Here is a 24,193-nt window from a genome sequence, read left to right as displayed (position 1 = left end):
AAAATAAATTGACACAGATTAGTGTCTGTGACCGTGACTATCCTTGAGACTCATTTTAACTTCAGTGCTAAGAATTCATTTTTCTGATTATCAGCAAAACTGTTGGCATGTAGATCTATTTGAATCAGTGTGTTAATTAGTTTCATTCGTTTTCATGTTTTTATTCTTAGGTTCCGCTTAAGTCCAGCTGCCCGAAACATTCTAGAAAAACATTCACTGGACGCCAGCCAGGGCACAGCCACAGGCCCTCGAGGGATCTTCACTAAAGAGTACGTGTGCCTGTGTAAGCTTCAGTCCCCTCACTTACCTTTTCTTGAAAGGATTTTTAAACAGCTTATTCTGTGTAGAGATTTAAAACAAGGCACACTGTTCTTTTGTGGTTTTAATTGCTTTTGTTAGTGTCAGGTATATTCTATGCAAGGGTTTTCTGAATAATTGCACCATTATTAAGAATTAAGTTTAATTTAGTGACTACGCCATATCCTTAGAAATGGTGATAATGCAGAAAAGCAGAGCACCAGGCAGAGAAACAGACTTGAACGTGTATAAAGCCATCACCAGTAGCGTCAGTTTCCCAGGTATGGAGATGCACTAAGAATAATTAATTCTTAGCTCTTCAGACTTTGCTTACTTCATCCAGAGGAGTCTCCATTTGCAGTTAATTCTCTTAGGGATTTCCTTTTCTCTTTCTTTGATCTGCCTGTGAGTTGATACCATTTTAATTATAAATGTTTTTACAATACGCTTTAAAATCGGATAGGCATTGCAGATTTCCCTTGTTTATTGTTTCAACAAAGTAGCTGTATTGGAATATGCTTTTTTTAAACACTACTCAGTTCTATGGTCTGCATGTGGCAAAGAACATGCTCATTTATGAGATGTATGGAGTTAGCGCAGTAAGAACTGATCTGACGTCTTTATGTAGGCAAGTCTTTCTAGTCAAGAAATTGATGCATCTTTGCAGTTGTTTAAAATTGTCACTCAATAGTGTTAAAACAGATAGGCCTTTCTCTAGTGGAACTTAGCCTAAATAAGGTACAACAAAGACCAATCAAATGGGCCTGTGACCACATGCGTGACTCCAGCACTGGTTAGAATGACGGCGGTGTCTGGTACATTTAGGAATTTAGGTAGCATGAATAGATATAAAGTGTTGGTTCTGGCCTGGGAAGTTGGTCTTTTTTCCTCTGGTTTATATCTTTTTAATCACCGACCAGTCTGTGCCTTAGTAGAACTCTGCAAAAATGGAACAAAACAACTATCTTCATAATAAGATGGATTTGCCTTGTCTGTTATGTGAGGGTTAGGATAACAGAATGTTCGATTCATTAACCACTGAATATTTGAAGAAATGCAAAATAATTTTAGCTATAACTGAGAAGGATCAGCTTGGCAGGTTCATTCAGTATCAGTCGCAATAGATAAAGGCCACTGAGGTATGGGGGTCAGTTGAGGAAAGGCTCATAAAGGAATGCAGGTAGGAGGAAATGCACGCTGCCCTTAACGTGGTTGAAAATCATGCAAGAGGCATCTAGAGTGTGTGTCTGGGTAAAGAAAATGTTGGCTCCAGAAAAAAGTCAAATAAGGAGTTTGAGGAAGCGTTTGCCATAGCAGAATGACTGATGTCTGAAGCTTTCTGCCACACTGCAAAGCTGTCTGGGATGAAGATGAAGGAGGCAGTTTGTGTAGGTCATGTAGCAATTACTGTCATTGACATCAGCAGGAGTGCATCATTTAGAAGACTTGAATTCTATGTTAGGATGTTGGGTCACAGGTCAAGGAATGTAGGGTCTAAGGAAGGTTCTGAATGTAGTTACAAGGTGCCCTTTTGGAAAGCATCTCAGTGGTAGTAATGGTAGGACAGCAAAGACTGACACGGGCTGTCACCGATGGATGCTTCCACCACCACCCCGCAACCCCCCCCCCCCCCCCCCGTTAGGGTGTCACTGCATAGACTACCCTGGCTTTGAATGTGTTGCAGCGTTTCTCCTGCCTGCTAAATGCATGTGCCACTATTTTAATGCATGCACAAATATTTTAAGAACTTGTTTAAAATTACAATAATATAGTTATCCTCTTGATACCTTAAGGAAACAGTATTACACGTTACATTCATGATGTTCTCACCTTCTTTCTCCCACCATTTCCCAGTTCTCTTCCTGGCCTTTATTGTCTTCTCTACCATAAGGAAGTCAACTTTGTTCTTTTAAGTATCAACTGTTCCAGAAGACTTCATGAGAAAAAGTGGTCCTTAATACATGTAGTATTAAGAAGCTTTGCTTTTGTATGCTAAGTTTAACATTAAAGTGAAGTTTGGAAAGAAGAATTGCCCCAGTGGCTTCTACAGAAGTGCCCTCTTATAAAAGAGTTGTAGAGCCCGAGTCTTTGGCTTAAGCTTCTCCCAGAATGCCTTAGCAACATGCTTTGGAAATGATGAGTGCCATCTTCTTTCTGCTTTTGTCAACTCAGAATGCAGGTGGGTGCTGTGACAGCCGTTCTGATCAAAGATCAGCATCCCGAGCCATTGCCTCTCTGGAGAAGACCACAGGCTCAGAGCTGGTGCTCAGATTCCATGTTAAAACAAAGGTAGTGAGTGCTCCAGAGGAAGCACAGGCACGGGCTAGCCTGCCTGAGTGACTGGTGCCAGGCCACGGTCACATTAGCACAGTAGGAGTCTTTCCTGTCAGCCTTAATGTCTTCACTGTCTAATTATTAAATCAGAGTTGCACTTAATGTTTTTGTTGACCACAGCATCAGAATTTGGTGTGTTAGGTAGTTGTCTAATCTTTAGAATTTGTTGGTGAGCACTAGAGTGAGCTACCTTCTGAGGCATGGGCAGGTTCTGTTTGAGCTAATTTCCCAAGCACCCTCTGCTTTCGTACCAGTACATGGTTCGTTTGTTTTTCTCCATGTTTTAGAGTTCTTAATGCCCAGCAGTGCTTCCAGTTTAATCTAATTATTTGGTGGGCAGGAATCATTAAATTTATTTCTGCATTATAGCTAAATTGTTGGCTGTTATTAAGCAACACTTAATAACATTTGCACTTCGTGGGCTATATAATTATAAAATCAATAATAAAAGTTTATTCCAAATCAATGGTTAGAATTATTTTCTTCTTGGTTTTTTATGAATAATGGCTCCTCTTCACTTTTTTTCCTCACCAAGCTCTGGTTTGCCCAGTAATTTTATTTATTTCAGGCATAAAACCAAATCGCATCTTGTTTGACAAAGCAGTCATGCAGACAGGGAGGTGTGGCTGAGACTGTTTACTGTCAGCGCCCTCGCTTGTAGATCAATGAGTACAGATAGATGCCAGCCATCAGCTTTTTATTATCTCTGTGTGTTTTGATCTGATTGAGTAAGCGAGAATCTCTGTAAGGAATGTATTTGATATTTGCTGATAATAAACTTTGCTAAATAAGTTTCTAATCACTTCATATAAAAAGGGAAGGGACTATATAATGTTGGGCTGTAACTTACTTGCCTTTTGTGGAGGCGCCATTCAGAGTCAGCAGGTCTTACTTTATATCGGTGCTAACATTTTCTAGCTGGCCTTTTGGCTCATAACATAAGTCTCCAGCAATGTGTCAGCTGCCATTGACCTTGACACATAGATAAAAAGTCATAATTTAGGTTTGGGTTATAAATATTATGGGTAAAGATGGATTTTCAAGTAGAAGTAAGCTGGTTAAAAGTCCACAGATCACTCCCTGGGACATGTGTCCCCTTTACTCCCTCAGCCACTCTGTCACTATCTCCAGGCTGTGGCCCACCCTTTGAGAAACAATCCTGCCTCCAGCTATTGTCCAGTGAGTTTTGTGTGGTGAGTGAAGGGCCCTGTCAGCAGGTCCTGCCAGTAGCTGTAGATGAGTCACGTCCCAATTCCTGGTCCAGTCCCAGCTCTCTGCTCATCGTGGATTAATTCTTAGGAAACATTGCTTGCACTTTACTTGATTTGCGTAGCATGTCCATGGCTATTAGAAAGGTAGGAAACAGACTTTGTCGGTAACTCTGAACGCAGTGTGTCCCAGTGTACTCAGCTGCCTGCCCCTCCACACCACTCTGTGTAATGTCCGCCTGCCCAGGCCTCCCCCAGCTCTTCTGTCTCTCACGCATTGCTTTCTAGCTCATTACTTTGCTTTATTCCATTTTAGAGCTGCAATCCCATTGCTCTAGTTTGTGTGAGTGGAGGGTGACTCCGGTAGAATAAAGCTCGGTGGGAAGGGTTGTGTATAATGTTTTCCTTAGCACCTGGAGTGGAATGGTGCTTGAGACAGACTGACTTAGATACTGAGCTTAACTTTTTTGAGTCCATGTGTGTCTAAATTAGCAATAGTAACACCTCTTCCACCTGGATGATACAAGGTATTCGCACACATGACACTTGGTAGGCTCCTCCTTCCCCGCTCTTCAGTACTGGGAATCTGGAATGTTACAGCATTTCTATTGTTCCTTCGGTTTGCTCTCTAAAATATTCCAAGAGCACATGTTCAGAAACACCTGCACAGGGAAGGTGCCACCACAGTGGCCTGGCCCTCCTATGTCAGTTAGCAGTCAAGACAATCGCCTATAAACATGCCCATCCATCCCTACAGTACTTTAATCCAGCCTCCCTTCCCAGACTCCCTTCCTAGGCTTGGTAAAGTCGATAGCTAACTGTAACCTACCAAACTGAAGTGAGAACTTGGCATTCTTACAGTCTTAGTTATATCCCTTTATAAACAAATGCACCTTTGTTTTACAAAGTAGAACAAAAGACAGGTATGTAAGCTTACTTTTCATTCTAAGTGATAATAATTTGGGAAATATTCCAATGAAAGCCATGGAGATTATGAACTTGGCGCTCTCTGAATGCCATGTGAGAATTCCTTCATGAGCACACAGTAAAATGTTTCAATTACTACATCGTTTATGTAGCTAGTGACACTCGTCTCTCAATAAAAGACAAGTTTACTTTTTAATAAAAATTGCTGTCTTTACTCAATACTGAGATGTTATATGAATCAAATAGATTAGACATACCATAGAATTCTGTTTCTCATGTTGCCATAAGATACTAAGAAGTTTTTTACCCCCTAGAGAAAATTGTCACCTCAAATATGCCCAATAGGTTCTAATTATTAGAAATTCAAATTATTATTTACATAATGGAGTACTACTCAGCTATTAGAAACAATGACTTCATTAAATTCCTAGGAAAATGGATGTATCTAGACAATCTCATCCTGAGTGAGGTAACCCAGTCACAAAAGAACAGACACAGTCACTGATAATTGGAAACTAGCCTCAGAAAGCTCTGAATACCCAAGAAAACAACTCACAGACTATATGAAGCTCGGGGGGGGGGGGGGGCAAAAAGTGGAAGCCTCAGTCCATCTTAGAACAAAAAAATAATAATAAGTGTATAGCACCCTCTCGGAGTGGGGTATACCTAGACCTTAAACCATTAATAACTCAAGAGCTAAGAAGATAGCCTTGTGGCAATTTTTGGTGGTTAAAAATCATTATGTTTAATCTTTACATACCAAAAACTTTGACTATTTCCATGTTACGTTTTGTTTTACATTTGCTTCATGATCATTGTAAATAGTAAGATTTCAATGCATATTATCAAACCTTTAAAAAAATCAAGTACTGTGAGAAATATTCATATATATTTATGCTGAAATGCTTTTAATAATCTGTATATGTATCTCTTTTTTTAAAATAAAGTTGTAAAAATGTAAAAAAAAAAAGAAAAAAAGAAATTTAAATTATTAATTGGGTTTTGAAAATCTACGAGTAGCCATCGGATACCTAGTAAGAATCAGAAGACCGTGTAGGGAAAGACTTGCTTAGGTTTTGCAGTATTTGCTGTAGAGTTTCCCTTCCTTGCACCTCAGCATCATTTTCTAAGGCTCTTTGTATTCCTTGTTGCTTCATGGTTATCCCGTTTCCTTTCATTTCCAGAGATGCACTCAAGTTAGTCGAGCTGAAACAGATGGGCAAGATTACTGAATTCAGACCAGCCCCAGCTCCGCCACCCACTCTGTCAGCAGCTGCGCCTCCTCAGGCCACAGCGGGGCCGTCTTACCCTCGGCCAATGATTCCACCAGTGTCCATCCCTGGGCAACCTAACGCAGCGGTAAGGTTTCCTCAGTAAGACTGTTGTGGTCTAGATATGTGAGAGAGGAAATAAAAACAAGTACTGTGTGCTTTATAAGTACTTTTCATTAAATCCATTTTAACAAGAGCTTAAAGCTGTAAATACAGAGAGTACCCCAATTGGTTTTCTTGTAGATTTCATAGCACAAATAAAACTGTATGGCACTCTCTTCCAAGTATGATGGTGATTTGGCTTCGTTTTACCACATGTATAAATGCTGTAGTCATGGCACTTTCCCTTGGATATAAGAATAAACCGTAACTCCTTTTTATGGGTGTATTTGATTTTTGTTAAAGAGAATTAAGAGTTATTTAGAATTTACCATACACGGTACAGTTTCTTCTTCAGAGACAGCATGTTACAGCTATTTTGTTGTTCTTCTGTTTAACCCATTTTTCTTCCCTGTGCGTCTCTAAAATAAGGAAAATAAAGACACACTGCTTCCATTAGCAGAGAAGATTGCTCATTATCATGCTTGGAAAGGACTGAGGACTAAGAGCTTCACAGGCATCCTTTCTTAGGAACATTGATAGTATATTGTCTACATAAAAAGTTGGTGTGTCTAGTCTTCCTTAAAGTAGGCTGTAGAGGATTGATCAAAGTAGGAGGCAGATAAACCTTTTAGGTGCTCACAGAGTATAGAGAGATGTGTTCCATACAATCAGAGCATTTTGCTAACAGAGTCCTTCAAACATCATTTGTAAAGGAAATGAATTATACATTTTTATTCTCCTCAGGTGAGTGCAGTTCCATCCAGGAATAGAAGACGAGAGCAGGGTTAACCGTAATCGGATGCCTGTGTCTTCACAGAAATTTATATTACAATTACATGGAGATTTTTCTTACCTCATTTATAGTTTACTTTGAATTCCTAGGAAATAAGATACTCATGATTATTTTTAAATCACAGAAATGCATGGTCATTGATTGTCCCTTGTGTAGTATTTTGCCTTTTTCTACACTAGGAGGTCTTTATAAGACTTGCCTGTGGTCAGCATTTGCAACAAAAACTGCGTACAGGCTATGTGACTGGATAGATAGGTAATTATTTCTGTGTTTTCATAATCAACACACCTGTACATGAGCATATGTGCATTGTACATATGTACATAATAATGTGTTCCTCCCACTCAACATGCCTGTGATATCTGTGGGTACACACAGTATGTCTGTATACAGTGATGGCAGGCTAGTTTCCTTTTAGTTACCTAAACATGCTAATACGAAATGTCTCATTCAGAACTGAAGTTTAAATTTTGCTATTTTTTCTTTAGCTGTATAAACTCAAGCCAAGTACTTCGATTTTTTGATTTCTTATATTCTTCTTTTGCATAAAGAATTTTAATAGTGATTTTTTTAAAATTAATCTTTTATATAATGACTAGGTCTCTTAGACTGGATTTCAGATGGGTAATGGTTTTTATTTATTTATTTTTTCATTTGTTTTATGTTTTAACAGACAAATTGCCTTTTTTTCCTGCAGGGCACATTCACTGAAATTCCTGCCAGCAATATTCGAAAAGTCATTGCTAAGAGGTTAACTGAATCGAAAAGTACTGTGCCTCATGCCTATGCTACTGCTGACTGTGACCTTGGAGCAGTTTTAAAGGTTAGACGGGATCTGGTCAAAGGTCAGTAAAGTTGAATTCACTTACTGCAGAAAGCTTGCTAGTCCGATGATCATGAACTTCTTTGTAAAATGCTGTATAGCCTTTAATCTGATTCTCTAACCTGACCTTGCTCTACTCTGGCTTGTTCTAGCACAGGGAGAGAGTGGGTTTTTCTACATGAAATCAGTTGTGTACATAACATTGAGTTAACCACCTCACACACCTTCTCGCCCTCATCACAGTCCACGTTCACCCCTCTCTGCTACACATGGGGCCTACCCATAGTCTTATGGGGTCACATACTGCCTGGGGGTTGTTGTCCTACGTAAAAGTAAGCTTTATATTTTTTGTCTCCCTTAGCTTGGGTTTTCTGGTTGGTTGGTTGGTTGGTTGGTTGGTTAGTTGGTTGGTTGGTTGGTTGGTCGGTTGGTTTTGTTAAGAACAGATGAATGACTTGCTCAAGCTAAATGCTTATCTTCAATACCTTTTGATAGTACTAGCAGGACAAGCAAAGTTCTTAACAAAACTCTTAACTGATTAAAGAGTACGTGGATTATAAGTATGTCTTAGACAGCACTCTTCTTTACACACTTTTAAATTGTGTATTCAAAACACACTTTCAGATTATTTAATTAAATTGACTCTCCAAATACATTTCAAAATAAAGTTTCAGAGAGGTATGGATTTGTTAGCATTAAGTTTTTATTTTAACCTCTTTTTGTGTGTGTGTGCTTTTTGTTGTTGTTGTTGTTTCTTGCCATATTGCACTGACTATAAATGCCAGAGGTGTAGATATGTGTTCTGGATTTTGAGTGGGGAGAAGCATTTGGTTTGTAGAATTTATAGTCAGTTTTCTATAGATCTCTTTCAGGTTGAGGAAATCCCATTCTCTGATTCTGAGAATTTTAAACATGAGCAGTTGCTGAATTTTTGTTAAAAAGTTGTTTTGGAGTTTTTTTTTTTTTTTGTTTTGGTTTTTTTTTTTTTTTTTTTTTTTTTTTTCATCCTTTGAGATACTCTTTCTCTTTTGGTTAAGATGACAAATTTTATTGCCTGGATGTCAGTTGTTGAATCAGCCTGATATTCTTCATACAAAGCTCTTTCATGTATTGTTTGAATTTATTAACATTTCGTTAAGATTCTTTACATTTGCTGAGTTAGTGGACTCAGGAGGCTGGGACAGAGGATTGCATCCCAGGCAGGTCTGGGTTATGTGTAATTATATGTAAGTGCATAAGAAATACCCCCTGCCCTTGCACTCTTTTCTTGGGTTTCTTCATGTTTCCAGTCTTCAGAATAGGGTTCTTTTTAATGTTGATAGAGTTTAAGAGGGAAACTGTGTCTGGGATTTTAATTGATACTTGGGGTTTGGTTGGTTCTTTGGTTGGTTGGTTGGTTGGTTGGATGTTCCGGTAAGTTCTCTCTGTATAGCCCACAGAGATTCATGATCATCCTATCCCTGCTCTCCAGTGCTAGGATTATAGGTGTACATTACCGTATTCACTTTCTTAATTATGTGTTAATTACTATTATCAGGACTTGAAATTTCTCATAGTAAGGAATTTTTCAAAAGTACTTGAGATGAAGTCACCTTTGCATACATTGGATTTGAGAGGTCTTGCTTTGGAGGTAGGAACATCTTAGGTGAAACTGGGTGTACAGTCCTGAAGCTCTGAATGTGTAAGATTAGAAATTTTAGGAGTATGGTAACCATCTTCTAAATTACATCAGAACCACCAATCAAAGTTCCCATCTGGGGCACAGGAATATGGAGAGGAGGGGCCAAGAATAAATGAGTAGACAGAGAAGAGAAGGAAACTGGGTGAGTCTGGGTGAGTCTGGGCAACCAGGAAAGCCAGCGAGTGTCAGTGTTGAAGGGGAAGAAAGCGATGAAGTGCAGGGGGCCTCCAAGAGCTGCAGTCGGAAGAAGACAGAATTCTAGGTGAGGGTGATGGACTCAGGCAGCTCCCACTTGGTGACCCTGTTTAACACTTAAAGGTCATTATGTTTGTCTTAAATTCTTTTTGTCATACACTCTGTTAGATAAAGGGGAAGTTTAAGCATCCTTTACAAATACAATCATCTGTTTAGTATACTTACATGCTCTACTCTTCTGACATTATCAGTGTATTATAAAATGTGCACAGAACAAAGACATTTGAAAATGAAGAAGACTGACCGGTACACAAATGCAGAGATTGTTCGCCCTGCAGAGCTGTGGTAGTTGGGACTTCTATTTAGTTGTAGTTGTACTGTGCTCTTCAGTTCATGTGTGTGATTGCTGAGCGCCTTCACACAATGCTAATCAGGGCTTAGAAGTGAACTTAGTGATGGCAAGAATCCTGAAAGTTGAATGCAAGGCCTGAGCAAGGTAAGCCTGGGTTACCCAGAGGCTGTTCTCCACCCTGCAGTAAGCTGCGTCCTCTCCCTATCCCTGAGTGTAGGCTTTCATGCAGTTCACGTTCTGCTCCGAAAGGAAACCTGCTTTACAAAGCAAACAGACTGGTGTTTTTCATCACTGTGTGCCAGACTTGTTCATAATCTGCAAGTTTGATATCACAAGGGTCAGTGTTAAAGTATTATAAATACTGGTTTTAATATACTCATTCTTCTTTCAGATGACATTAAAGTCTCAGTAAATGACTTTATCATCAGAGCAGCGGCTGTTACTCTTAAAGTAAGTGGCCAAACCAAAGTAATTGTGGCTTTTAAATGTCTCTTGGCTTAAGATGTGTATGATTTTATTACTAAAATATCCTGTTATTTTGCTTAGTTGCTTTATAGGTAAGGAAACTGAGAATCAAGAGTTCCCAAAGTAATTGTAGCAGAATAACAAGCATTGATCCAGTTCATACTGATTGATCCCTTGTACTCAGAAGAGCCAGCATGGGGGATGGTCCACAGCACTGGGGATGGGGGATGGTCCACAGCACTGGGGATGGGGGATGGTCCACAGCACTGGGGATGGGGGATGGTCCACAGCACTGGGGATGGGGGATGGTCCACAGCACTGGGGATGGGGGATGGTCCACAGCACTGGGGATGGGGGATGGTCCACAGCACTGGGGATGGGGGATGGTCAACAGAAGCCTGCATCACCTTTGCTGCTACTTCAGTTACCTGAGGCCTGGTCAAAATGAATTCTGGTTCTCTACTTTAACAATTCCTATTGAAAATAACCAAAGCTAGTTGATTTTGATGAGATCTTAGTGCTTTCTCCTTTCCCTTTGTAGATATTGCTGTTCCTGACTGCAGTCTGCTCTTCATTATTAAAGCGTGTATTTCCCAGAAAGTTGCTCGAGTCATGCAGTTTCCATGTACCCAGGAGCCTCTGGCTGCTGTGGTTGTCCTTGTTGATGTTGCCTGAGATGCTCTGAGCACCTCCTTGCTTGTGTCATTGCCAGTTTGTTTTCCCCAGTTACGTACATGTTTCTCCTTTTCTTAGGTCTGTTTGGCTAGAAAACTTGAGTGTAGAATTCATTTTAATAATTCTTTAAAAGGGTTCGAGTTTGAGTATTGTTTTGAATCTAACTTTCCGATGGGCCTTCCTTATGTATTCATTACTTAAATGTCATTCCAAAATAGTCTTACCTGTTGGGTGACTTACCTGTTCTTGTTTTTTAGTTAAGATTTCATTTTTGGTGTGTTTGTGTCTGTGTTTCATATATGGGCTTGTATACGTGTATGTGTTCATGGACTCCAGAGGAGGGCTTCAGATCCCTTAGAGCTGGAGTTATAGGCAGCTTCGAGACACCTGATCCAGATGCCGGGAATCAAGCATTGGTCCTCTAGAGGAGCAGTGTGCTCAGCCTGCCCCCCCCCCCCAGCCCCTTGTTCTTTCTGTTTTGTACGATCTGAAGAACTTAGGGTCTTTTGAGGGATCGGAACCTTGTTTTTACTGTTTTCACATTGTAGTATTGTTGTGAATGAACAATTACAGAGAAATTGTAAGAATAATTGGCTGATTATGAGGTAAAGGAATAAAACAAGAATCTAGATCGAGTGAAAACTTCACCTTCAGAGTGCAGAAGGGACATGAGACAGGCAGAGCAGAGTCAGGCTATTGGTAAGCACAGAACTTCTGAGAAGAGAAACTAGCTTTGGTTTCTGTGTTCAGCCCCAGCTTTGTCCTGTGATACTTGGCAACAGCAATACACACCGTCCAGGCATTTAGCCATTTTGTATGTTCTTTTCCTTCTTCAGGGTAGTTCTCTCCCCATGTTAAATTGGTACCTGTGTGTGTAATGTCTGTCTCCTGTTTGTGATGCTTGGTAAATTGGTTTTAAATAGAAGGCTCATTTACTGAGGGCTTGCTAATATGTATTTTAGAGTTGTGCTAAAAAGTTGAGTTTTCATCCCAAAGGAAAGTAGTTAAATGTCACCACTGTTTTCTGCTGCACTGTCCCCTTCAAGTTCATATTGGTCATGTAGTTCAGAACGTGTATATCATCAGGGTTTTCTTAGGTGTGCATACTGCTAAAGTGTTTGTTCTTCCCAAACATGGACAATAATCAATGTTCACTTTTCCCAATCCAAAGCTTTCTGTATTTCCTTATGTCCAGCTATACTCACAGGAAGAGTGATGTAGGCCACATCTCTCTGACTACAGTCTCAAGCTGCTTCCTTCATAGAATGTACTTTTCTACTTACAGCAAATGCCTGGGGTTAATGCCACCTGGGATGGAGAAGGCCCAAAGCAGCTGCCCTCTGTTGACATTTCAGTGGCTGTGGCAACAGATAAAGGTTTAATTACACCAATCATAAAAGATGCTGCTGCTAAGGGCATACAGGAGATCGCTGACTCTGTAAAGGTATGTGCCCAGAAGACTGCTTTCAAACTGTTGACTGTTCATCTTTGCACCTGCAGAGAGACTGTGTGCATATGTGTGTGTGTGTAATTTCTGTGCGGAAGAGGGGTGATCCCAGATCCCAGGTACTTAAGGTTTTCAGTTTTTATCGAGGCACCTATAAGAATATTTAATATTTAAAATTCTAAAATTAACATGTATGTAAATTAGAGGTCAGCTTCATTTATGTTCTGGGCAAAAGCTCAATTTTCAAAGTCCAAAATTTAGTCTTAGTTAGGGTTTCTATTTTTTGTGATCAGTCACCATGACCACAAAGCAAGCTGGGGAGGAAAGGACTTATGTGGGTTACACTTCTATGCAGCACTGTTCAGTTCAAACAGGGAAGGATCTGTGAGGCAGAAGATGATGGAAAAGGCCATGGAGGGGTGCTGCTTACAGCTTGCTTCCCATGACTTGTTCAGCCTGCTTTCTAATAGAACTTATGACACCAGCCCAGGGGTGGCACCACCCACAATGAGCTGGGCCTTCCTACATCATTAACTGATTAGGAAAATGCCTTACAGCTGGACTTATGGAGGCATTTTTCTCAATTCAGGGTCCTTCCTTTCTTATAACTCTAGTGTGTGTCAAGCTGACATAAGATTAGTCAGCGTGATTTTATTTCAGGTAGATTTTTAAAGTTGTAAATTAAGACCATTGAAAGTAATTGGCATTCCCAAGGGATCCCTGAATCTCTTAAAAGCAATTTTTGAAGTTCTGATATGAAGGCTTTTTTTTTTTTTTTTTTTTTTTGGTCACCAGCACATAGCCATGTTACAAAGTGGGGGTGCATGCCAATCAACATTGACAGCCACTGTAATTCCCAAGGCCATTATTTTGGCAGCAGTTTCACACTAAAGTGTTTGTGTTGAAACTTTAATATCTTTAATGATTAAAATACAACAGGTTTTCTTAATTGAAAGGTTGTACTAATTAGGTCAGTTAAAAAGTCAAAGTCAGTAGTCTGGTTTTCTGGGATATAACATAAGTCATTTCTTTTGGCCCACAAGGGATACATTCCAAAGAACCCTCATAGATATTGGAAAACACTCTGTATGTGTTTTTCTATGTACATATGGACCTGTGCAGAACTCACTTTATGAATGAGGCACATTATAAGTTTAACATAACAATGAAGTAGAGCAGCCAGCATCATTTTCCTCGCCATTGGAAACATTCAAGTGCAGTATGACTGGGATGAGCATGAGCTCTGTGGTGATGCCAGGAGAGCTGGTCGGTGGAGGGGCTGGTCCGTGTCTTCCAGGTTGGTAGTGTGCGTGGCAGAAGGCAGTGCATGCTTTCGTCATGCTCCTCAGAAGAGCATGTACTTTGAAACTTACTATTCATGTGTAGAATTTTCCACTTAATATTGCCAGCCTAGGGTTCACCACAGGGTAGCTAAAATACCACAAAGTGGCACTATAGGTTCATGAATTTTGTGTGCCAAGGATTTTTAGCACCATTGAGAAACATGTACTCCAGTGTTGTGAAGGTAAAAGGAGACTGTGTTAAACATTTTTTAAATGTTAGGTGGAAGTTACTGATCTGAGCAGGGATTTTCCAGTCTTGGTGTGCATTAGATTTTAATATTACCGGTTTCAATGACTCTGAGCAATTTCTACTACTGTAATACCACGTCATTAAATAGCGAAGTTAGCATTCTCTGGTCCTTGCATTTGAAAGAACCTTGGTTTAAGAAATGAGGAAGCAGGTCCCCTCAGCCTCCCAGCACCTTTCCGGTTTGTTGAGCACTAGCTAAGGGTTCTGCTGCCCTAGCCCAGACCAGCATGCCGCTGAGTCTTTGGGGTGCGGGGCATGAACTGGGTGCTTTGTTTAATCTCACTGGTGACTGTGCTTCAGCTGCTCTCTTTTGGTAGTAAGTGTCCTCCTCTATGTTTTCTTGTTGAACTTGGCTTCCTACCCTAGGAAAGGGAAGCACGTCATGTCCCCATGTGAGAGGAAGGTTCCTATACAGTTGCCATTTTGTTATTGTTTATATACATGGAGATTTTATACTGTGTCTTATTCAAAAGTATAATGCTTTGGACAGTGTTTGAACAGAAAAGGATTAGAGTGATTTTAAGTCTGGAAGTAAAATCATTTTGTGATTATATAGACTAATATGTCTATCTCTTAAATGAATGTTTTGTGAGCTAGTTAAAGAATTTGAAAGGCGTCTATATGGCTAACGGTAACAACAGTGGCTGCAATGACCACCAGCAGGCAACCTATGCAATAGCTGTCTGTCTGTCTGTCTGTCTGTTTGTTGGAAGGAGATCTGTCTGTGTCGTCCTGGCTGTCTTAGAACTTGATTTGTACACCAGGCTGACCTCAAGCTCACCGAGATCTACCTACTGCTGCCTCCCAAGTGTTGGGACTAATAGTATGTTCACCACCACCGTGCTAGCCCTGTGTGTCAACTTTTCCTGTAAGCCGATCATAAATGTTAGGTCTCTTCAGTACTCTTTAAAGATAGCCTATCAGGAACAAAATAATAATTTCATGTAATTGATAAGCTGGTAAGGAAAACACTTCAGTAATTTGTGTAAGCTTCTGTGCTGTTAAGTGGTGGATCTCCTGTTCAATCCTGTCAGCTGGGTTCCAGAGTAGAGCCTGTGCCCCCAACAGCCTAGCATTACACTTTCCACTGAGTTGTTTGGTAGTGAGGCTGTTACTCCTCCAAATCCGTGATGTTCTCTAAAACAAACAAAACCCCATATTCCCTATTTCAGGACTGAGTGGGTAGAGGATAGCTGAGGAAGTAACATGTGGCAGTGACTTGCTTAGCAGGGAAGAAAAACGGGAGCTCTAGGAGCTATGCTGCTCTGCTGGGAGACAGATCTGTAGGTTAAGATCTGTCGATTAAGGTGACTGAGACAAAGTTAAGAACAGAGCTCTGAGTTACCAGTCATCCACCGAAGATGCTGTAAAGGCCTTGAAGGAATGTGAGATCAAGGCTTCAGGCATCGTGAGCAAGCTGTAAGGAGACAGTGCTCTGGCTGGCCAGAGGGGAAACATATTTTTGGAGTGGGGCCTGGATCTTTGCCAGGTTGGCCCAGGATTCATGCTGGCAGTGCACAGCTTCTCCTGGAGCCGTGCTCAGTTCCAGCACCACTTCACAGGCCTTCGTTATCTTCGTGACCTCTGCCCTCTGTTCTCAGGATATCCCTTGCTGCCTCCCTCTCAGAGTAATAAGTAGTTCATTTCTGTGTTCTGTGTTCTATCTGATGTTAACTACCGTGTTCATCGACATGGACCAGTTCTAGGAATGCTTGGAATTCACTAACTGCTCAGAGAATTTGTATTTTTAGTAGAACCTCCTGGTAACATCTGTGGACCCCTGGCTAAGTCACTACTTGACCCTCAGCGAGCCCAAAGACATCAGTGTTGGGTTAAAGGCAAATTATAGCCAAAAATCAAATCTGTGGAATATTGTATTACATCATTTATATGTGTTTTATAGAGAGTTACTATATAAATTATATATTATATGTAATTAATTTTGCCATATATGTAATTATATTTATATATAATAGCAAACCCTAGGTCTTGAGCTATTCTTATTTTTTTATTAAAAGGCAGAGGCAGGCTTATCCTTATAATTAATGAGACATATGCAATATGTCTAATTTTTCAAGACCTACTGGACTGACAAGAGTGCCTCCTTTGAGCCCTGTAGGAGTGCACACAGTGTTGTGTAGAAAGCGTGGAGCCCTGCACAGCAAACCAAGAGCCCCAACGCTCTTCAGGGAACCTTGTGGTGCTATAACTTCTCGAGCTCCTGTTGCTAGTTAGATGAACGTTTCAATATCTAGCACTTGCCCTGAGCTCCAGAGGACGGTCTGCCCTGTACAGTATTTCCAGCGACACAGTTAACTGACAGGATGTGTTGCGTTGCTCTACTCTGCTCTGTCTTTTCCTCAGGTTCTGTCAAAGAAAGCAAGAGATGGAAAATTGTTACCTGAGGAGTACCAAGGGGGATCTTTCAGGTACGATTTAAATTCTTAATTATCAGTAGCATCATTCTCGTGTATTTGTTGAAGACATTTTTAAAATGTAGTCTCAGTATCATGGGCCTTTTCCGATAGCAGGACACGAGAAAGTATTGTCCTTAGTAGCTAGGCCTTTCTCTCACAGCTACAGTAGCCTATTGGATTTGAAATGAGCGATCCTAAAATGGCATCCTCATTCTTAAGCTTTTATTTACTTACTTTAAAACAAGGTAGGTTTATTAACCTCAGCCATTTCCTTTCTTGTGATTATTAGTAGTATTATATTATTATGCTAAGTAATCTCTCCGTTAACATAGCCATGTCTGCTACTCCCCGTAGGTGTTACAGTTACAATATTACAATGCACCGTGCACATGCTTGCCATAGTCTTCTGGGGCCTATTTTTGGTGTGTGGTTGATCTTGACCTTTACTTGGCAACATAAATTCAGTTAGTTTTTGTGTAGAACTTGAGCTTTCCTCACGAGTTTCTGTGTAAACCCTAACAGCTGCATTCCCTGTCTTCACTAGTCACACCTTCCATTTCCTTCTCTGTCACTGATAAGGACCTCCGGTTGAATATGCACTGTTGGATAATAGTGATAATATTTATATGTGTGGTGAGAGACAAGTTCTTTGGCCTTTGAGTAGCATGGCATAAAGCTCAGCAATAAGTGCACATACCTAATTTGGACCATGCCACCTTCAGCAGTGTTTTCTCCCCTCTAGTATTTCCAACTTGGGGATGTTTGGCATCGATGAGTTCACGGCAGTGATTAACCCGCCTCAGGCCTGTATCTTGGCAGTTGGGAGATTCCGTCCAGTGCTGAAGCTCACTGAGGATGAAGAGGGAAGCCCCCAACTGCAGCAACACCAGCTTATAACTGTCACAATGTCAAGTGACAGCCGAGTAGTTGATGATGAACTAGCTACCAGGTTTCTTGAAACTTTCAAAGCAAACCTAGAGAATCCCATGCGACTTGCCTAGCCTTGAGAGACCAGGGCTCGGCTGGGAGTGCAGTGTGGAGTAGGTGAAGTGCATATTTATTTAAGGTGAAAGCTTTTGGCCTGAGATGTCTTCCTCTCCCCTGTATGTTTACTGTAGAATGCGTGATGACAAACTGTGACTAATAAAGAACATTTGGTTAGTCAGATCCACTTTTAACCTCTGGTGCTGTACAGAAGGCATTAAACTGATATAAATCACATTCTATGTTCGATTCATTTGAACTTTTGGAATAATTGTGAATGTATGATATTGTAAAATTAAAAAAAATATATAGAACTGTCCCTTAATCGTATTGAAGTTTTAACTGGGCTTCAAAGAGATGTCTGTCTATATTGGCGCCTCTCCTTTTTATATATATATATAAGCAATGCTCTTGATATACTTGAACAATTTAATATGTACAGTTAGCTTATTCTGGATTAGTACATAAGTACATTTTCTTAGGGGTTGTGACAACATTATTAATCTTTTGTGTATATAAAGCCAGGTATCTTAGCTATATATACATTTCCAGTCTTAATTTTCACTTTTATGACACTGTGACGCTCTAAAGAATACAATAGAAATGAAGACAGAGGAAGAAAAACAAAAGAGTTGTTTGTTCAGAGATCTGACCTTATAAAGTTGGGGGAGCAGCTGGGTTTGTACCTGTAACCTCGGCACTTGAGAGACCGAGAAAGGAAGCCCGCTTCCAGGCTAGCTGGGCTGCACAGTGAGGCCCTGTCTCACCGAGGAGGCCGGCAGAGCGTTTTACTTAAAACACTGCAGTTGATCTCAGCCTCGGCACCGAGCACTTCACTCTCATGCTGAGTTGGAATATATTGAAATAAATTGTTTTCTCTTACCAAACATTGTAAGTTTGTATTGTTTTAAATACAGTGTTGTTTGCTAAAAACATTGTAATCATGTTTGTCTTGTACAATCAAATATGAGGAAATAAAAGAGTTGTAGTCTCCTTTGATATGACGTGCAAAATTGAAGAGTGGCAAAGAAGCTCACCACGGTGGCTCACACCTGTAATCTTAGTACTTGGGAGACTAAGACAGGAGGATTCCCATGAGTTCAAGGGACTCTGTTTCATAAGAGGGTAAACCTAGGAAGGAGAACAGATGGGAAATAGTCTTCGCGTAGTCCATCGGTTGAACCAAATCATCCCTCATTATCAGTAATTTTAGAACTGTTTCTCTCTGTTGGCAGCTCTGGCTGATAACGATATTTAAATGGATGATAATGAATGTTAGTTAATTCACCAGTCGCAGGAAGTTTCTCCTTAGTGTCAGTTGATATAAATCACCAGGAGGAGGACTCCGTAGTACAAGTTGTATTGAGTGTGACATGATGAACTATAACCCTAACAAAGGAGCCTTCAAAAATAATTAGTGCCCCAGTGTATCTCTTGTTAAGAAAATATTTAATTCAGTTATTCAGTTTTAACAAGCCATTTTTAAATGGACTCTTCAAACTTTTGTCAGATTAACTTAAAATTATTACCAAGTACCATTTTCAAAATAGCTTTTATAATTGCACTATTTTCAAGGTCAGTTTGGATAAAATGTTTTTAATATTGTGTGAGTGTGTGTGTGTGTGTGTGTGTGTGTGTGTACATGTTCCCACGTGTGTAATGCAGAAAAACAGCTTTGGGTTGTATGGATTCTTGCTTTCCACCTTGTTTGTGTACACCAGGCTAGCTCTCTTGTCTCTGTCTCCCATCTCCCTGTAAGAACAGGTAGGGTTATGGTGTCTGTCTTGCACGTGGATTCTGGGGATCCAGACTCAGGTTGTAAGTTTGCATGACAAGTGTTTTTGCCCACTGAACCCTCTCACCTGGGGACTTGAACAGGAGGCAGCCATAAATAACTTCCCTTGCACGCAGCAGTGCCTCCATTGCCTGTAGATACGAAGGAGGTTGATCCGTCTCCAGCTTGGACTGAAGCACTGTCTCTTCTGAAGCCATTTCAGTTCATGGGCAATTTCTGTTTGATCAAAAATAATTTCTCTATTATCTCTGGCAATTAGATTCATGTAAGCAAATTGCCGTATATGGAAATAGTCCCATTACAGCATGAGATCAAAGACTGACCTGGATTTGAAGGGGTTGTGGGTACACGGTCTGAGCTATGTGTGCACCAGCCAGCCTTTCCTTCACCTCACAGCTGTTTATAACAGGCAGATATACAGAGAGGATTAAAAAAGGTTTCCATCTTACCACTTTTTTTTCCCCATAACCGTGAATTATGAGGGAAAAGCAACATTCATTTTAGTTAATGTTTAGCCATTAGTCATCATAGTATTAATGAGCATTTACCTCTGCTAGTCAAAACAAGCTGTTCTCCTTAACTGCAGTTTCTACTCAGTAGCTGTCCATTGTCCACTGTCTTGTGTTGCATTAAAATCGACCGGCTGCTACTGGCCAGACTAGAGTGAAACATTGCCTAGTAACTTATAAATACTGTTAAGAATGTTCACATAAAATCAAGTGGAACTTCAGGGCTTTTTTCTTGTTTTTACCTTTTTTTCCTCACTTTGAGCCTACCTTTATCAATAATTGTTTAAGCAAAACGTAAGCTCTGGAAAATAAGCCTCGTTTCTCTACTTTCTCTGAAAGGTGGTGTGTGAGCTCATCTATCGTCATACAGATAAATTGTCCGGCTTTCGAGCTCAGCTCTCACAGAAATTCTCTTCTCATGACAGCTTGCATCATGAGGGGCCTGGGCTCCCTTTGCAAAGTGAAGAAATGAATGAACTGTTTGGTGCAGATTTAAAATTACACTTTAAACAATGCTGTGAATGGGAAATGCTGGATTTTTAGGGGAGTAAGAATACAGAATGACTTTAAAATGAATCTGGCCCTGATGCAAGGTGGGTTGGTTACAACAGAGGATGCCGGGCAGGAGGAACCAGAGGCAAGGTTTGTGCTATCCGAAGCATGACTGAGTCTGGATCGATATTACCTCCGGTTTTTAATGAAGAAGGTCAGGGAAGTGTGTGCACAGAGTCTGCTGTATTGTGAATGCAAAGTAGGCGTGCGCTTTTCTGACAGCACCACAAGATACGTGTAATTCCCCTTCCAGGACAGTTTCTGGAGGCTCACCATTGCCACATGAAAAGGAGTGGGGTGCTTATACGTAATACAGCAAGTAGTCTGGTTTCAGGACACGTTTAAACTTGTAAATGAAATAGAGCAATCATCTAATAAAGTCATTTGAATAGTTCTGCATCGGTTGCTTTTCTGGTACCTGCATTGGTTTTGGAAGAGGCAGTTGGAACAAAGTGGTTTATATACTAAGTTATAGAACAATGAGGAGTCTCTTTAGTTAAAAGTACTTTCGATATACGTGTTTGGTGCCCAGAGACCAGCAGAGGCCCTCGGATCACCTGGAACTGGAGTTGTGGGCATGCGAGCTGCCATGTGAGTGAGAACTGAACTCGGGGCCTTTGCCGGAGCAGCTAACCACTGAGCCATCGCCAACCACTGGGCCATCGCCAACCACTGAGCCATTTCTTGGGCACCCTTAATTGAAATTCCCTAAAGTCCTGTGCAGACGAACCTTGGGAAGTTGCGGTTAGTTTGTTTCTTTGATCATATAGTTTATTTTCACATTTTTAAAGTCACTTCCCCGGCTTTCCGAGAAGTCTGAGCCACCTTTTTCTTCCTGAGAAAGCGAGTGTTGTCAGTGCTCCTTGATTTAAACTACACCACAGGGGGCACATATTTAAGGGGAATGTGGGTTTCATTAGGACAGTCCGGATTTTCACGTCTAAGTGTATTTAAATTTTTCTTTATGAGATTCAGTCACTCCTGTCACAGACAAATAGATCTTTAAAGATTCGGCTGTTGTGGCCCAAATGCTACATATTAGTAAAGCCTTTATAAAGCGTAAACTATGAACATAAGGTTAAGTTTTTATTTGTATGTTATGTTATAATTAAACTTTTTATAGAGCCTCACTATATGTAGCCCTGGCTATCCAACTCCCGTTCTTCTTGCCTCTGCCTCCCTAGTGTTGGGATTAAAGGTGTTCACCACCACCACATGGCCCCACTTAAACTTTCTATCCATGGCTCTTCAATCCACTTGGCAGAAAATGCTACTTACCAGGAATCATTGTGATGGAGCTTGGTAGATGATCACCCAGCCCAGTGCCATAGCTTCTGCTCTGTGGGAACGTCCTTTTCTAAGAATGCATTTAAGTCTGCATGCTTGTTCATCGGGGGAGGAGTATTTTATGCCAAGGGCCAGCCTAGCTTAAAATGATTAGGTTTTTGGCACTAAGCTTATCCTGTGCTTTAATAATCCATATCTATGGAGGATGGGAACGCTCCTCTGTGCGGCAACTGCTGATCTTACGTCACCCTTCAGTTCTGTGTGGCAGGTGTATTCTGCTCTGTAAGCAGTCCTCCTCAGTCTTAGATAACAGCAGACTCAGATCACATGAACTGATCTAAGTTCATCTGGGATTGAGCCTCTGCCCACGTGGTACAAAGCTCAAACGTTACACATGGCATTCTGGGTTCGACTTTGGCTGAGCTGGTCCTACTGAAGTTCTTCAACAATGTCCCTTTATGCACTGCCTGTATTACCACTCGTAGCTCATACTCTCTCTGTGGTTCTTTCTGCATCCTGGATGCACAGGAGGTACTGAGGGGTTTTTGTTTTGTTTCCATTCAAAATACATCTGTGAGGTACTATAATTAAGTACCATGACTTATATATAACTCCCAATGAAAACCTTAGAAAAGCTGAAGCTTAAAACATTTAAGGTTGTGGTTCTCGACTTTCCTGTTGCTGTGACCCTTTAATACACGTCCTTACATTGTGGTGACCCCTGCCACAAAGTTACTTCATTGCTATTTACTAACTATAGTCTTGCTACTGTTGTAAATACCTGATATGGGGGACATCTGAAATGTGATCCCCAAAGGATTTGTGACCCACAGTTTGAGAACCATGGGGCTTAGTGCTTGTAGGGATAAAAATTCAATATAGATGAGCCGATGGTCCCAGCTACAGAGGGTCCAGATGCAGGAAGATCACCGGCATGCACGTATTAGAGACCAACCTGGGCAATAAGATGAGAGTAACAAAAAAAAAAAAAAAAAAAAAAAAAAAACTAATCCAGGCATAATAGCACTCAGCACTTGGGAAGAGGTGGCAAGACTTGAACCAATCTGGGTTCTACAGTATGTACCATCCTGGTTTGTCTCCATCAGGAAAAGTAATTAAAACATAAATATAATAAAGAACATTTTAGTTTTGAATTTGGTCCATATCCAGTTACCTCAGTTTCAATCTCTCCTGTCTTCTACATGAATAACTATGTTGCCCTCTAATCTTAGGACTGATAGCAGATGACAAGTTCATTGGTTTAACCAGACCAGATGTATGGATGGCCACCAAATAAGCAATCCTCCCGGACAGAAGTGAGGGCTGGAGGCCTGGAGCACGTGTGTTTAATGGGCAGAGCATGAGTGGGTGATCATCAGGCCAAGCAAGGGCTGCCTTTCAGGGCTTTGCAGAACCAGCATCACTGTCTCCACCAATGAGTCACGGATCCTTCTGTGTTCCACTGAAGCTTAGCCTCATGTTTATTGTAAAGAAGAAACAACAGATAACACACCTGAGAACTGTAAAGCAGGCAGAATTCAGGGTACATTTAAGGCTGAGTGATGGTTGTTGATGCGGAGAAGTGAAACGTCATTGATTTGGAGTTAGACATAGTGGTAAAATGGTTGGGGACCTAGCACATAGATGTCATTGTTAGTTTTGCAAACTTGAAACCATCTAGAATTATCTGGGGAGTCTCAGGGAGGAGTTGTCCAGATTTGGGTATGCCTTTGAGGGGTTTTTGTAGGTGGTTCACTGTGGGAAGACCCCACTCTAAACCCAACCTTTCGTGAGCTAGGTCCTAAACCGAGTGAAAAGGAGCAAACTGACCACCATCATGCATTAGTTCCTCGAACTGTGCTCTTGCCTGTGGTGGTTTGAAGATGAATGGCCCCAGGGAGTGGAACTCTTTGACAGAATTAGGATTAGGAAATGTAGCCTTGTTGGAACAAGTGTGCCACTGGGGATGGGTTTTAAGGTTCCGTAAAATCCACACCAGGTTCAACATCATATTCTCTTCACCTATAGATCAGGATGTAGCATTCAGCTATTGCTCCATGACTCCAGTGTCCCACCATTGATGACAATCGACTAAATTTCTAAAACAGTAAGCAAGCCCCCAGTTAAATGCTTTCTCTCATAAGACTTGCCTTGGTCATGGTGTCTCTTTTTAGCAATAGAACTCTGACTAAAACATCATCTGAGCAGACTTTCCGAGCCCCTTCTGATGTGTCATCCCTGCCATGCTGGATATAACCTGAGATCGTGGGCCAAGTAACACTTTCCTTCCTTTAATCACTTTGGTCAGAGTATTTTATAGCAACAGGCAGCCTACTATTGGGGACATAAATAAATGCCATTTGTTTCAGTATGGTCTGACCTGACATTTGTCAAATGATGAGTAAAATGTGAATGTTAAAAGACGTTCTTCATTTGCATCTGTAAATATCTGTGTGCCTGGCTAAAGCCTTGCCTGCAGTCAGCCT

At 40.8% G+C, this 24,193-nt stretch overlaps 1 protein-coding gene across 1 annotated transcript in view; it reads left to right on the top strand.

The window, feature by feature from the left end:
- PDHX (pyruvate dehydrogenase complex component X) overlaps nt 1–17,983 on the top strand; it is a 50,269-nt gene extending 32,286 nt beyond the window's left edge. The window contains exons 5-11 of the mRNA XM_080930854.1: nt 171–269; nt 5,951–6,125; nt 7,630–7,777; nt 10,375–10,433; nt 12,409–12,567; nt 16,528–16,592; nt 17,323–17,983. Coding sequence (XP_080786980.1) covers nt 171–269; nt 5,951–6,125; nt 7,630–7,777; nt 10,375–10,433; nt 12,409–12,567; nt 16,528–16,592; nt 17,323–17,581 — 964 coding nt within the window. The 3' untranslated portion in view covers nt 17,582–17,983. The remainder of the gene's footprint in view (nt 1–170; nt 270–5,950; nt 6,126–7,629; nt 7,778–10,374; nt 10,434–12,408; nt 12,568–16,527; nt 16,593–17,322) is intronic.
- The last annotated feature ends 6,210 nt before the right edge of the window (nt 17,984–24,193 follow it).

The sequence above is a fragment of the Micromys minutus genome, assembly GCF_963924665.1.
Source record: "Micromys minutus genome assembly, chromosome: 17".
Taxonomy (NCBI): Eukaryota; Metazoa; Chordata; class Mammalia; order Rodentia; family Muridae; genus Micromys; species Micromys minutus.
Note: the sequence above shows the minus strand (reverse complement) of the source record. Positions and strands in the feature narration are given on the sequence as shown.